Below are 13,491 nucleotides of genomic sequence, written 5' to 3'. Positions count from 1 at the left end.
TTCCCCTGTGGCCTATCTGACCAAACTGGTTAAAAGACCATAGCAAAGTGCTTGAAGCAGCCCTGATCGAGGTGTGAAATATGCACTTGGCCTGACCCAGCAAGCCCTGAGAAAACCATGGTCCATTTGCCTGCTTAGCCCTTCTGGTCAAATCATATGCATCCTTCAAGGGCCAGCTCTGATTTTAACTAATAATGCTGGGTGGCCTGAGGAAGAATTCGACCACTGGCCTTTTGGGGCTTCACAGTATTCACTCTTGCTGCTGGCTAAGCACTTATCATGGCATGAGCTAAGTAATTGTGCATCTGGTCTGCACCTGGTTGATCCTCTCTCCTTGCATGTGAGCTCTTTGAGAGGAAGGATGAGGTCTTATTCTGTCTTTATACACCCTGCCAGGGCCTATCCCTGACTGGTTGACACCATATCGATTCTCAGATTGTATTTGGGCAATGTGGCAGAAGGGATAAGCAGCTTACCAGGCTCTGTCTACCCTGCTCCTTTCTCATCTTGCCCCTAGGAAGGTGAGTCTATCCTCACCTGGTGTATGATTTTTAAAAAACTCTCCTTGGCTCTCTGGTCACTATTAGGTTTGGCTTGTCCCACCACTTAGGTCACAGGCAGAGATATCTTTGGACCTGTCCCTGCCCAAGCCTTCCTTTTATATATTGAAGTTTTTAAATATTCAGTTTTTAAATAAAAAAAAAAATTGAATGTTCCATCCTTGACTTTTGACTGACTTATTTTCCACTCTCATTTCCTAGAAGACCTGGAGGCCAGACCATCATACAAATCCTCCACTTTGGTTTCTTAGGTCCTGGGAGTGACCCCATAACAGTGGGAGGTCTAGACACCTGGGAGAATGGTTTGCATCACAAACCCAGACACATTTCTTTTCTTTTCTTTTCTTAATTAATGAAGATACTTTTAATAATTACGGCCATCACAGGTTGAGGCAGTGATTTAAATTACAGAACTGTGGTCTAGGTAATTTAGCAATTTTAATTTTTTATTATCTTAACTTAAAGACTAACCACAGAACTTACTATTCACTTGTCATTCTACATTTAATTATCTCCAAAATATAGAGAAGATCATTGAGGACAAGATTTATAAAAATTTGGGGGACTATCACAGGTACATGAAGAGGACTAATTATTAAATTATTCTTTATGTTTGGTCAGTTTTGCCAGACACATTTCTATCTGTAGTGGGAACAGCCAAGTCTGGCTCCCTGTAAGAGATGAAGGGGATGGTGGTGAAAAGTAGCTTCGAGGGTTAGGCTGTTAAAAGGGTGGATAGGGACTTGCTGAGACGGCCAGAGACGGCTGACTCTTTGGTAGAAGAGTGCTTTTGGAACCTGGAGTGCCAGGACCAAAGGACACCCTAGCATGGACACTCTGTCCTCTCTGGAGAAGTTGCTCCAAGGCAATTTCCTTCAGAGAAAGACAGGGATACAGAGAAGTGAAGTCAGACAGACAGGATGAAAGCCAAGTGTGGAGGTGGCCAGGAGCCCTAGGGCACCGAGGCAGGAGAAGAGGGGTGGGCAGCAGGAGCCTCTGTTTCCCTGAGTCAGCATTATCTGGCCCCCCAGAGGCTGGGCTCCGTTCTCCCCTTGTGATGTATATAGATTAACTCATCTTCCATCCAAATACATCTCTCAGCACATTCCCTGCAGCTCCTTCTGTAGCCTAGCTTACCCTCCCCGTGTCAGGACTTGTTCCCCTTCCTCCTGCTCCCCTCCACTCCAATTAGCAGATGGAGACAGAGATTTCACTTCACACTTCCCCCTCCTCTCACCACCTCAGCCCCTGCCCTAGACATGGCTCCCTGACTGCAGAAACTCCGTCAGCCACTGGCCTTCTGGGAGGTATCTATTTATGTAAGACCTACAGAGGGGCAGGGTATACCCAAGGCCCTGTGCAGAGACCAAGGTTTGTGTGCTCTTATTGCCCCTCCTCTCAGCTCCTTCTCTACTGGGTTCTCAGTCTCCACTCACGTTCCCTACCACTAAGCTCAACTTGAACCTAAGTGACCCGATATTTAGCAGTTTTGAGCTTGGAGGGGAAGTAACGCCCAGCTTCCTCTCAGACTCTTTCCCCTGGAATCACTGGGGAAGATTTTGCACACCCACACTCCTCATGGGAAAATAGGATGGCTCACTTGAGGAGGGCAGCAGTTCTTATGACCCCTCTCCTGGACAAGAATCTCTTAAAGGTGGAAAAAGGAAAGGAGAGAGGACCCTACAGATCGCTGTTCCCAACTTCCATACCGAGACCTCCAATGGTCCTGAAGGGGAGGGGAACATACCTTCTCACTGGGCCTCGTTTTAGGACGCAGGGTGGAAACAGAGGCGGTGTGTTTGTGTGTAAGCGTGCCTATGCTCTTGGGCATGTCTGAGCCTCCATGTGCGGCCATTGTAGGGGACAGCCCAGGCTTGGCACAAGCCTCAACTGTGTCATAGCTACCTAAGCCCTGTCTGCCAGGATAAGAACTAAGAGTCACTTGGATTTACTGTCTCCCTTTTGGTCTCCACCAGCTATTCTGTGAAAGGCAAATCAGTGAAGTTTGGCCCTTCTGTCTCCCCAGGTGGGGAATGTGGAAGGTTCTCTCTCTGGGAAACGATTTCCCACTGGAAAAATGGGAGGCTCAGCCTCAGTCCTCTCTCCACTTTGATCCCCTCCAAGGCTGGAGGTGATGCACTTCAACACTTCCAGGTAACTCAAACCCAAGTACAGCTTTGGTTCCTATATTCCCAGGCGAGTCTGGGTGCCAGCACCGTGGACAGCGACCAAGACCCCTTTTGGAGAGGGATGGAGAAGACCATTTCCTGGGCAAGGATATGTGACCTTTAATAGAGAAGCACTGTCCCCAAAACATCTCCAGGGAGAAGGCAGAGCAGAATCTTCCCTGAGAGGACCAATAATAGGAAAGGCCTCTGGATCTGACTTAAGCAATGTTATGAAGTAATTATTTTAATTGCTGAGGGATAGTTCACATAAAAGACATCATTCATATAATACACAGCCCCAAGGCCTCGAGAGAAAGGGACCAGGCTTTAGGCTGACAATTAACCAGTCCTTCCCAAACCTTTTCTCTATAAACAACAGCCCTCTATGCTGCTGCCTCCAAGCACATCTTCCAGTTAATATCACTAGCTGGGGCACAGCAGGATCAGACCTGTGACCCTGAATTGCCACAGCAGTAGCTTAAACTGGGGTTGGAGACTCATAACTCTAGGAAATTCTGTCTGTCTTACTCCAAACGAGCCCAAATTCACTGCATACCACTTCTCTGGGTGAGCACATTACCTGGTAGGGATTACTAGAACCCACAAGATCCCCAGAACTAGAAGGATTGCTCCAGCCTTTCCCATTCCCCAGTGTTTAGGGGGGCTGGAGGAGCTCTCATTCTTGCAAATAACCACGATCCTTCACATGTGCAGTGTCTATTTCCCCTCATATTTTCCATATCTATTATAACATTTAACACGAATTTCCAAGGCTCTGTGCAACTCCAGATGAAAAACATTTTGGAATTTGTTAACCAGCTATTATTTGAAATAAATGGACCATCAACTAGTCTAGAGATCTTTTTATGCCATCACTGATTTTCTTTGCAATGGCATTCAACCTATCCCTCATTTATCCTCAGTCCAACCCCATGAGGTAGACAGGAAAACCACGGTGGAGAGATTTTTTTCTAAATCACACAACACGCAGGTGTCAGGTCCACCCCTTAGATACTTCTGAGCACTGCCACCTAGCAGCCAATGTGAATTATTCACCACCAAGTGGGAGTTACACCTCCAACTCAGAATCCACTGCTGCATTTGGGATTTGCAGCCTCTGCAGAGAAAACTGCCCACACCTCCCAACCCTCCAGAAAAGCCCCAGATGAGAAAGGAGTCTCCACGTGCATATAAATGATTCTTTATGCCCTCCCCCCATGCAATGGGGGGTGGAGCGGGGGAAGTACCCCCACCCTCATGCAGGGAATGGGAGGTCAATGTATACTAGTCTTATTGCCAGCTGCCCTGTGGCCATGGGGTGGGGATTGGGGGGGGTCTACAGCCCCTTTCTTCTCGCATTGGACCCCCTTCACCAAGTCACCATAGTGGAGCTGGGGGGCTGGAGGCCCTAGGAGCTGAGGTAAGGACGGTTCTCTAGGGAAGAAAAGATGCTCTCCCCACCTGCCCACTGGCTGCCGCAAGATGAGTGTGGGGAGCTGTCAGTGGGGGCTGGAATGTCATCCAGGCACCTCTACCCAGTGGGCAGTAGAGGCCAATGTCTCCAGCTTGAGGCTGCCCACAGAGATCCTCAGTGGTGGGGCAGTGTGCCCCAAACACCTTGTCCAGGTGGTACCTCCAGCAGCCATGACAGCTTATCTCTGGCTGATGCATTGTTTCAAGATCCCCACTCCTGGAGTTTAGTTCAGACTGTGGTGACCCTCATGACAACCTCGCGGCCGGAATGGGAACTGGAACGGGGATCTGGTGGCCGCAGCTGTCCAAGTAGGTGCAGGATTGTGTAACCACAGCGCTGAGGCAAGAGCGTCCGCATGCGCTGGGCGGCCAGGGGGCGGCTGGGGGCCCCAGTGGGGGGGCCCGTCCGTGAGGTCCTGGGGCCCGGCTTCCCTGCCGTCCCTCCCCCTGCATCTCCTCCTATGTCCTTGGTCTTGTCGTAATTCAGGACCTTCCACTGCTGGTTTACTGCCTGCCAGCGCTTGAAGATACGGTAGACAGAGGAGCCTTCATGGACGATGAGGCCTGAGCAAGAGGATAAGAAATCCAGGGTCAACTGCTGCCCAGACCTAGGCCAGAGGTACTTAAGCAAGCATTTCTCCAGGGGGAGGAGACAGAATTTGCAAAGGGCCTGGAGAAGCAGAGAAGGGAGATAGCCCTAAAGGCCCCCAATGGTAGAAAATGTGGCCATGAAACTGAGGGAATGGACAGGGAAAATTAAGTGTGTGAGTTGGAGAAAGATGCTGAGCAGGTGAGAGAGAGAGAGGTATCCTCACCTATGCAGACGACATCCATGAAGCCGTACATGCCGTAGCAGATCTGAAAAAGCAGATCTTGCCGTTGCCACTTGGCTGAAGGGCTGAGTGAGGACCAGATGAGCCAGGAGATGCTGGCGACAAGGAAGAGTGAGCCCAGAACTATGGCTGCAATCTGGACCTTCTCAATGACCGTCAGGGAGATGGCCTGCCACTGTGTGGGAGAAAAGGCTCCAAAAAGTCACAGAAAGAGACAGAGGGCCAGATTAGGGTGGCCCTGAATAGAAGGATACACCAGGAGCCTTCCAGAAACCCTTCAGGCAGGATTAACAATCTGCTTCTCTGTGCCTTGATCACATCTAGAATGTGGCATCTCTCACATTGAGACCATTTTCTGTCTTATTTTAGAAAGGCATGATCAGGCAGGTGCTCTGAAGCCAGACCATCTAGGTTTGAATTCCAAATCCTTACTCCATTACTTACTGGCTGAGTAACATAACTATTAGGATTATTATGAAGATTAAAAGAGTTAATACACACCAAGAACTTGACCCATAGAAAACTCTACATGTTTGCTACCAGGAGTAGCAGCAGCACTACCATCTTTTCTTCTTTTGTTATCCCAGGGCCTGGAACACAGGTGGCGCCCAATAAATGTCTTTGTGAGTAAATGAAGGAAAGGAGGATTTACAGACAGATACTAAATTATGGCAATGGTAGGAAGGGTGACTTTGAAATCAAGAGTAAATGGATAAATAGGCTTCCTGGAGGGTCCTTGATTCTAATTGCTGAAAGGCCCTTGCCCCAGTCTCAGAGTTCTCCCCTTGCACCTCACCTGCAAGGGATTCTTGGTGCTGATCGCCAGGACCTGGTACTTGAAGTAGCAGAGCTCACAGCTCCAGGAGCCCCGCTCGCTGATCCAGCGGATGAGGCAGGGCTGGTGCGTGCAGCGCACGGAGCCGTCGCAGCGGCAGGGGCTCAGGAGCTCCCCCTGGAGGAAGAGTGAGGAGGGTTCCTGTCAGCTATCGCCACCCGACCCCAGTTCTCTCCACTACAGGAGAGGAAAACCTCCTCTCCAGGTCAGTCTCCCACCTTAAAAAAAAAAAAAAAAAATCAGGCTTTTCACCCAAAACAAGGCAAGAAGCTAAGGCTGCACCCTAAAAGAAAAAAATTAGAGCTCAAGGTAAACTTCCCTGGCCCAACAGAAGAGACATGGAAAGGGACTAGGGGGGCGGGGGAGGGTTGGCCGGTGAATACTGGGTCTTCCGTGTTTCCAGAGTTTGAGACGGGTGCTCTTTAAAGGTTCCCAAATGGAAGGCTACCACTTAGGATCTGGAGAGACAGGAGGGCAGGGTCAGAGCTTCTGAGCCATGCCTTCCTAACCCACTCCCCATCACTGTAAAGTATTTCACAGATGTGGTGCAGACTGGGATAGGTTACAGTCCTCAGTTTCCACGTATCAAAAAGGGGGAAATCCTAAGGGTGTGAGTGGAGGGTGTTCCCCTTTAATCAAAGAGTAATTTCTCACGACATAGAGACCCCCCCCCCCCATACTATCCCGGGACAACTTTGTCCATAACATTTAAACAGAGGATATTCTTCGGAATGAGAAGGAAAGTTGTGGAATGGGAAATGAAGAAAAGTGCCCCACGTAGAGAACTATCGAGGAAGGCAAGGGCACCGGCTGGACCCCTCCCTTCAAGAAGCATTATTCTCTCTGCCCACCTCTCAGAGGATAGGCCCTCTCAGCCTACAGAGACCCTGGGGTGAGAGAAGTGGGCGAGAAAGGGTGTCTCGGTTAAGGGGAGAGATTTTGAACCCTCCCAGGAGAAAGCCCCACCCCTTCCTGGGGACCCCTGATCCCCCTCCACGCCAAATCTGCGCTCCCGGAGTCTCCAGCCAAGCCCCCCAACCTCACTCCATTTCCACCCCGGGCGCTGGGTCCCGCCCAGCTTCCTCAGGCCCCGCCCCCTGTTCCCGGTCTCCCCGGGCGCCCCAGGTGCGCGCCCCACCCCTCCCTGCGCCGCCGGATGCCCGGGCCTTACTTGCTCCGGGCCCTGAAAGCAAATTCGGCACTGGGGGGTTCGGAGCCCGCTGTCCAGGCTGCTGCTGAGCGACAGGGCGTCCAGCGCGCCCGGGGGCGGCGGCGGCGGCGCGGGCGGCGGCGGGGGTCCGGCCCGCGGCTCCTTGTCGCCGGCCAGGCCCCGGACCCTCGGCTGGGACCCGTAGTACTCCTCTTCGTCTCCGTCGCCGTCCCGGGTCGAGCAGCCGGCGAAGGGCGCCCAGCCGCAGCCGCCTCCCCCGCCCCCCCGGGGCTGCGGCTCGGCCCGGGGCCGCCCCCCGCCCGTCAGCACCAGCAGCTTCAGCTCGTTCAGGAACATGCGGAGCCGAGACTTGAGCATCGTCCGGGCGCCGGGGGGCGGGGGGCGGCGTGCAAGGGGGACTCTCGGGCGGCTGGGGGAAGGGAGAGGACAAGGCCGGGAAGGGGGCGCGCGCTGGAGAGCCGAGCCCGGCCGGGGTCTTCGGGGCCTGCGAGAGCCGTTCACTGCTGCCACAGCCGGGGTTGCGGGGCTTGCGGGGCCGAGAGGGCTGGCGGCCCGGGGGCGGGGGGGCGGGCAGCCATGGCCGGGGCAGTGGGCGGGGAGGGGGGGCTCAGGGTGTCGCGCCCCGCGGGTCCGGGTCCGGGGCGGGCCGGGCTCCCGGGGTTACGCGCCCCGGTCCTCCTGCGGCGGGGCCGCCCCCCATCGCCGTCCTCCTGGCCCCAGTCCCGCTCCGGCTCGCGGCTCCGGCTCGGCCCGTGCGCTCGGCGGTGGCAAATGGCGGCTCCTTCCGGCGGCGGCGGCGGCGGAGACCCCCCCGGAGCGGCGGGCGGGCGGGGCGGGAGCCGAGGAGCCGGTGAGGGATGGAGGGAGGGGCGGGGCGGGGAAGGGGAGAGGAGGAGAAGTGGCCGCGGCTGCGCATCCCCGCCCTGCCCGGCACGAGCAGGTGTCCCCAGAGGCGGGGGCGAGTGTGCGAGCCCGGGGGAGGGTGGAGGGAGAGGAGTGGCCAAGGAAAGGGGTGTGCGCTCGGGTAGAATAGGTGTGTGAATGGGTGTGTGTGTGTTGGGGGGGGTGAGCGGGTGAGGATGGAAGGTGAGTGGTCAAAGACGCAGGTGCACCAGGGAGGGAGAGGCTTGTGCAAAATGGGAGTGTGCAAAGAAAGCAAGCTATGCAACTGTCAGAGGTGAGTGAGCAAGAGATGGACTCAAGCAATAAACACTTTTACACAAAAGACTGAAAAGTGTGCACGGTGTGTGACTATGGAAAAGAGATGAGTGTGTAAGGGATCGAATTGGATTGTAAGAGAAACAGAAGTGTGTAATTGTAATGTGTGAGGGAGGTGAGTGAGCAAGGGAGACTGGAGTGCTAAAGGGATGAGTGTCTTTCCTGGTATTCTCCTGACCCACCACCACTGCAACTGAAGTGAACAATACGTAACACACACACATGCTTAGCTCTTTGCTTTTATGGGGGTCTTGACCCTGAGAACCAGTTGTACCCCCTCATCACATTATTTCTGCCTTACACTTACATTCTCCCTCTCCTCTCCTTTTCAGTGCTTAGAGAAAAGGAATTCCAGGGGAGCTCACTGTATCAAACACAATGGAAAAAAATAATTACTGAAAGAGTAATTAACAGGAGAAGGGAGGGTATGTAATCAGGGACAGACTGTCAAACTAAAGATCCTCAATAGAAAGTGATTAAGGAGAGTAATGCTCTTATGAAGCATTCAAATATTTTGGATGGTGGATGAATGAATCAGAAAAAGGGGCTGGAACCCAAGTCAACATAGAGGATGACTTCTATTTTAAAAACAGTGAGTGGAGGGTGAGGCTAAAGTGGACCCTGCTGGTGTAGGATGGAAGTTTGACACACTCAGAGACACTTAGCCTTCCAGAATGTTTACAAACCAACCAATCCTAGCAAAATAGCCAATGAAACATACTCCTCACAAGCCCCTTAGCCAGTTAGGACCTTGAGATTTTTCTTACTAGTGTCCTAGTTGCCTTTGCCAGCAAGGGCCCAGAACTACAACCAGCAGAATGCAAAGAGGGGGAATCTATACTGACATGTCTTCCATTTTGCCCTGGAGCATGGTTTATATTAATCTCAAGCCTGAACTCTTACATCCTCAGGCAGATGGTTAAGGAGAATAGAAGTTAGGGCACAAGGAGAGCAAATAGAGTAATAGAATGGTTTCAGATTTTAGACAGTTTATCATACATGAGACACTGATTCCTTCCTTCCCTTATTCCCATTCACCCAAAGGGTTGGGAGATAAAGAAGTTGGAGCCGGTAAGACAAGGGAAGTCAGAGAAACTTGCCTGTTGTCTACCTAGATGTCTGTGAACAGAGGCTATTTGGGAAAAGTCTGTTCTGAGGAGGGGCAAGGGCTAAGAAAGCTTGCGATAGGGGAAAAAAGGGAAACACAATGACCCCATATAAGGAGTCACAAGGTTTTGCAGAAGGGCACAGTCATTTTCATGCAGAGTGGTGGTAACTTCCTTGCACATGCTCACTCCTATATCTATCCATCTATATGTGCTGTATATAGTATCATACACATATATATACACATACACACATATGTCATAGCATCTTACTGCAGAAAAGAACCTTAAAGGTCAAGTATTCCTGTTTCCAGCTCATCAATAACTTCTCTGCCAGAAGGTATCTGGTCTCTGCCTTAACACTCCCAGGAAAAGGTGAAAGTTGAGAAGAGGGAAGGGTATTACCTTGCCACTCTTCCTGTTGGATTACTGTATTAATCTTCCTTCCATCAATCCTTTAATCCTAGTTTCGCCCTCATATGGGTACTGTCTACTCCCTATTTTATATGACCACATATAAAATATGTGGCTATATCTTTACAGATAGCCTTATCACTAGTTTAAAGGACACAAACAAAACCCCCACATAAATACAGGAAGCAGGACTCAGTAAAAATTTGTTGAATGAGTGAAACAAAGACACAAATGAGAATATGTTTTTCCGATAGCGGTGGAGCAGAAAGACGACAGCACCACCTCCCGTCCCCCGACCCACCTCCCCACAAGGAGAGAGAGTGAGAGACGGGTAGTGAGACTGGAGATGCACTCAGGCTCGGCTTCCAGCCCAGTGTTGGGAATCCTGGGTGGCCCAGGTTGCCATGGCATCGCGTTGGACTCCACCCTCTCTCTTCTCCCGCCCCAGCCCCGATCCAGAGTTACGGCAGCCAGTCACGTGCCCTGCTGCGTAACCACACCTCTGCTTCTCCAAGCAATGTCAAGCGGTCACGTGTGATAGCAACAGATCACGTGGTTGCCATCGCCCCTCCGCCCCTTTCCCCTCCCCGCCCCCTTCCCGTTCAAAGCCGCTCCCGGCTGCCCCTCTGCGCCTGAGTAGTATGGTCACGTGCTCCGAACGTCCGGCGTTCTCCCCGCCCCCTCGATTTCCGCGCGCCTCTTTGGCAGCTGGTCACATGGTGAGGGTGGGGGTAAAGGGGGCCGCTCTAGCCTGTGGCCTGTGTCTATGGTCGGGCCCGTAGCGTCCAGCTGCCCCGAACCGAGCTCTAGTGTATGGCGCGGCAGGAACCGGCTCCGGGGCCCCGATAACGGGCCGCCCCCGCAGCTCCAGACACGGGGTGAGGTAAGTGTAGCCCTTTCCAGGAATGGAGACCATAGTCGCCCTCCACGGCTTCCTACGCGGGTTGGTTATGGAAGGGTCGCTCGAGGGCGGGAAGTGGGGCAGGGTGTGATATGTGCCTTTGTGGCCGTAGGAAGGTGCAATTTCAGGGACTGGGTGTAGGGTCTTCGATGTAGGGAGTGTGTCGTGTGGCATTTACCTTGTGCGGGGTTCGATCGCCCCAAAGGAAAATGCATTTTTTTATTCTAGGAGCTCACGCGGCTGGAGGGGTTGGGGTTAGGGTCATTGTGTTACCTGGGAGTCGGCATCATGGAAGTTTGGGAAAGGGACGGGATGCTGTTGGTGTTGTCTTTGTGATGTCTTTTGTGGGAGTCACTTTGTTGCTGCAGGCTCATACCATCCGAACTGTGGAAGGAATTTCGGTGGTAGGAGTCTCTGTGATTGTAGGGTCTCCTCTGGTCTGAGAATGGCTACCCCTCGATATGAGCCAGTGGCTGAGATTGGTGTTGGTGCCTATGGGACGGTGTATAAGGCCCGTGATCCCCACAGTGGCCACTTTGTGGCCCTCAAGAGCGTAAGAGTCCCCAATGGAGGAGGTGCTGGAGGGGGCCTGCCCATCAGCACAGTCCGTGAGGTGGCTTTACTGCGGCGGCTGGAGGCTTTTGAGCATCCCAATGTTGTGCGGTGAGAAGATGGAGGGTTGGGAGTGGGTAGTAAAAGGGAAAAGACAACCTAACCTATAGGTGTGGAGTGGTGGTCAGGAGAGAAGTGGGGACCCTGAGGGAATAGAGGAGGCCATGTTGGGTCAAAGATGATTGCACAGTGAGTTACCATTTGTTCCGGACAGGCTGATGGACGTCTGTGCCACAGCCCGAACTGACCGGGAGACCAAAGTGACCCTGGTGTTTGAGCATGTGGACCAAGACCTAAGGACATATCTGGACAAGGCACCCCCGCCAGGCTTGCCAGTGGAGACCATCAAGGTGAGTAAGGTGGGCAGACACTGAGAGGTAGATTGGGACCTTTGTAGTAGCATCTGTTGTGATTTCAGGTATGGTGCCTAGTTCAGTTTCTCTGTACCTCCCCCTTCCAAACCAGGATCTGATGCGCCAGTTTCTAAGAGGCCTAGATTTCCTTCATGCCAACTGCATCGTTCATCGAGACTTGAAGCCAGAGAACATTCTGGTGACGAGTGGTGGGACAGTCAAGCTGGCCGACTTCGGCCTGGCCAGAATCTACAGCTACCAGATGGCACTTACACCTGTGGTCAGTAGAATGATGGCAGCCAAAATGGGTTCTGGCTGGGGGAGGAGAGTGATTGCCCATAGCAGTTGAGAAGGCATGTGTTTGTCACATCCTTGACTTTAGTGAAGCAGTTGTGCTTCAGGGTAATTCGTAGGGCCCTCATCCACTCTTCTTATTCCCGTTAGGTTGTTACACTCTGGTACCGTGCTCCGGAAGTTCTTTTGCAGTCTACATACGCAACACCTGTGGACATGTGGAGTGTTGGCTGTATCTTTGCAGAGATGTTTCGTCGAAAGTATGGGGCCCAAGTATCCTGAACATCTTGAATTTCCCAAATCTCATATTCGTAAACCACATCCATCCCCTGCCCACTCTTCCACTTGAATTCTGGCCACCTGGTCCATAACCAGCAGGTCTGAAATGTCGTGGGATTAGGAATTTCGTAACCCTTTATTCTTACCCTATGTTTTGAGCCACTAAGCAGTAGTCGTTCTACTACCGTATCTTTGAAAATGACTGCTACCTAAATGAATGTCTCTTTTCACCTTAGGCCTCTCTTCTGTGGAAACTCTGAAGCTGACCAGTTAGGCAAAATCTTTGAGTAAGTGACCTGCAGAGGGGAAGAGTTTTCCATTCTGAGTCCTTCTCTTTCTGCTGAGCCCTGAATGGCAACTGGCTCTGCCCCTGGAGATGGGGGCTGGAGAAGGGCCCTCCTGACCAGAATTCTGTTCCCCATAGCCTGATCGGACTGCCCCCAGAGGATGACTGGCCCCGAGATGTGTCTCTACCCCGAGGAGCCTTTTCCCCTAGAGGGCCCCGCCCCGTGCAGTCGGTGGTACCTGAGATGGAAGAGTCTGGAGCACAGCTGCTGCTGGTACTGGGCTTGGGCGTGGGCATAGGGTGAGATTGGGGTGGAAAATGGAGCAGGATAAAAGGGACCCAAACACATGGTGGTTACTGAGACTTGTTGGTGGATGGGCTAGTTTTTATTGCTGCTTTGAATGGCTGTCCACAAAGAGGGATATAGAAAATAGCTCATCCCTGGTATTGTTGGGGGTGAGCGGAAGTCTTTTTTCATGGTTTTCTGACCTTTGCCTCCCTTCTCAGGAGATGCTGACTTTTAACCCACACAAGCGGATCTCTGCCTTCCGAGCCCTGCAGCACTCCTATCTACATAAGGCAGAAGGTAACCCAGAGTGAGCCATGGAATGGTTGCAGCAGAACCAAGAGAAGAGAAGCCAACATTTCCCTTCCTTTGAACATTTGAGTGGAGAGCCCCCCACTAAGAAGGTGATCCTCTGCCTTCATCTCTGAGGCTATGGAGACGACTCCAACTTTTTATAGAGAATATTTTGCTGCCTTAATGACATTCCCCTCCCACCCCTCCTTTTGAGGCTTATCCTCCTCTTGCCCCCTCTGTGTCCTTACGCCAAGGGGTATGTCCCTTGTTCTTCCCCTTCCCTATACCTTGATATTGGGATCCTTTTTTATACAGGAAAAACAACAAAACAAAGAAATCTGGTCTTTTTTTTTTTTTTTTTTAATGTTTCTTTCTCTGGTTGGCTTTGCCGTTTGGGGATTTGAAAAA

The 13,491-nt window shown here is 52.1% G+C and overlaps 2 protein-coding genes across 5 annotated transcripts; one reads left to right on the top strand and one right to left on the bottom strand.

Annotated features, from left to right (window-relative positions):
* Positions 1-3,809: 3,809 nt before the first annotated feature.
* MARCHF9 (membrane associated ring-CH-type finger 9) lies at positions 3,810-7,397 on the bottom strand (the record flags this gene model as incomplete). The annotated part of the gene is made up of 4 exons (XM_082666251.1): positions 3,810-4,765; positions 5,017-5,209; positions 5,831-5,986; positions 7,041-7,397. 4 exons carry the CDS (start codon positions 7,395-7,397, stop codon positions 4,431-4,433), a joined length of 1,041 nt encoding a protein of 346 aa, XP_082522377.1. The 3' UTR covers positions 3,810-4,430.
* Positions 7,398-10,535: 3,138 nt separating this feature from the next.
* Positions 10,536-13,430, top strand: CDK4 (cyclin dependent kinase 4). Of its 4 annotated transcripts, none has more exons than XM_082665881.1 (8): positions 10,546-10,661; positions 11,106-11,232; positions 11,506-11,641; positions 11,757-11,924; positions 12,089-12,198; positions 12,454-12,504; positions 12,642-12,777; positions 13,011-13,430. In XM_082665881.1, the coding sequence occupies exons 2-8, from the start codon at positions 11,141-11,143 to the stop codon at positions 13,101-13,103; spliced, it is 786 nt and encodes a 261-aa protein (XP_082522007.1). In that variant the 5' UTR covers positions 10,546-10,661; positions 11,106-11,140; the 3' UTR covers positions 13,104-13,430. The 4 variants fall into 4 exon arrangements, with proteins under 4 accessions (XP_082522008.1, XP_082522007.1, XP_082522006.1 ...); XM_082665880.1 differs by having other exon boundaries at positions 11,106-11,342; XM_082665882.1 differs by lacking the exon at positions 11,106-11,232 and having other exon boundaries at positions 10,536-10,661.
* Positions 13,431-13,491: the final 61 nt, after the last annotated feature.

Source organism: Grampus griseus (genome assembly GCF_964374135.1).
Source record: "Grampus griseus genome assembly, chromosome: 11".
Lineage (NCBI taxonomy): Eukaryota > Metazoa > Chordata > Mammalia > Artiodactyla > Delphinidae > Grampus > Grampus griseus.
This window is presented reverse-complemented; position numbering and strand designations above follow the sequence as displayed.

Bases quoted from the DNA above. Each gene is read 5' to 3' on its own strand.
- CDK4 (XM_082665880.1), top strand. From the start codon at position 11,125: ATGGCTACCCCTCGATATGAGCCAGTGGCTGAGATTGGTGTTGGTGCC. The intron at 11,925-12,088 runs GTCAGTAGAATG...TATTCCCGTTAG, and splicing joins AGATGGCACTTACACCTGTG to GTTGTTACACTCTGGTACCG. The intron at 12,778-13,010 runs GTACTGGGCTTG...CTCCCTTCTCAG, and splicing joins CTGGAGCACAGCTGCTGCTG to GAGATGCTGACTTTTAACCC.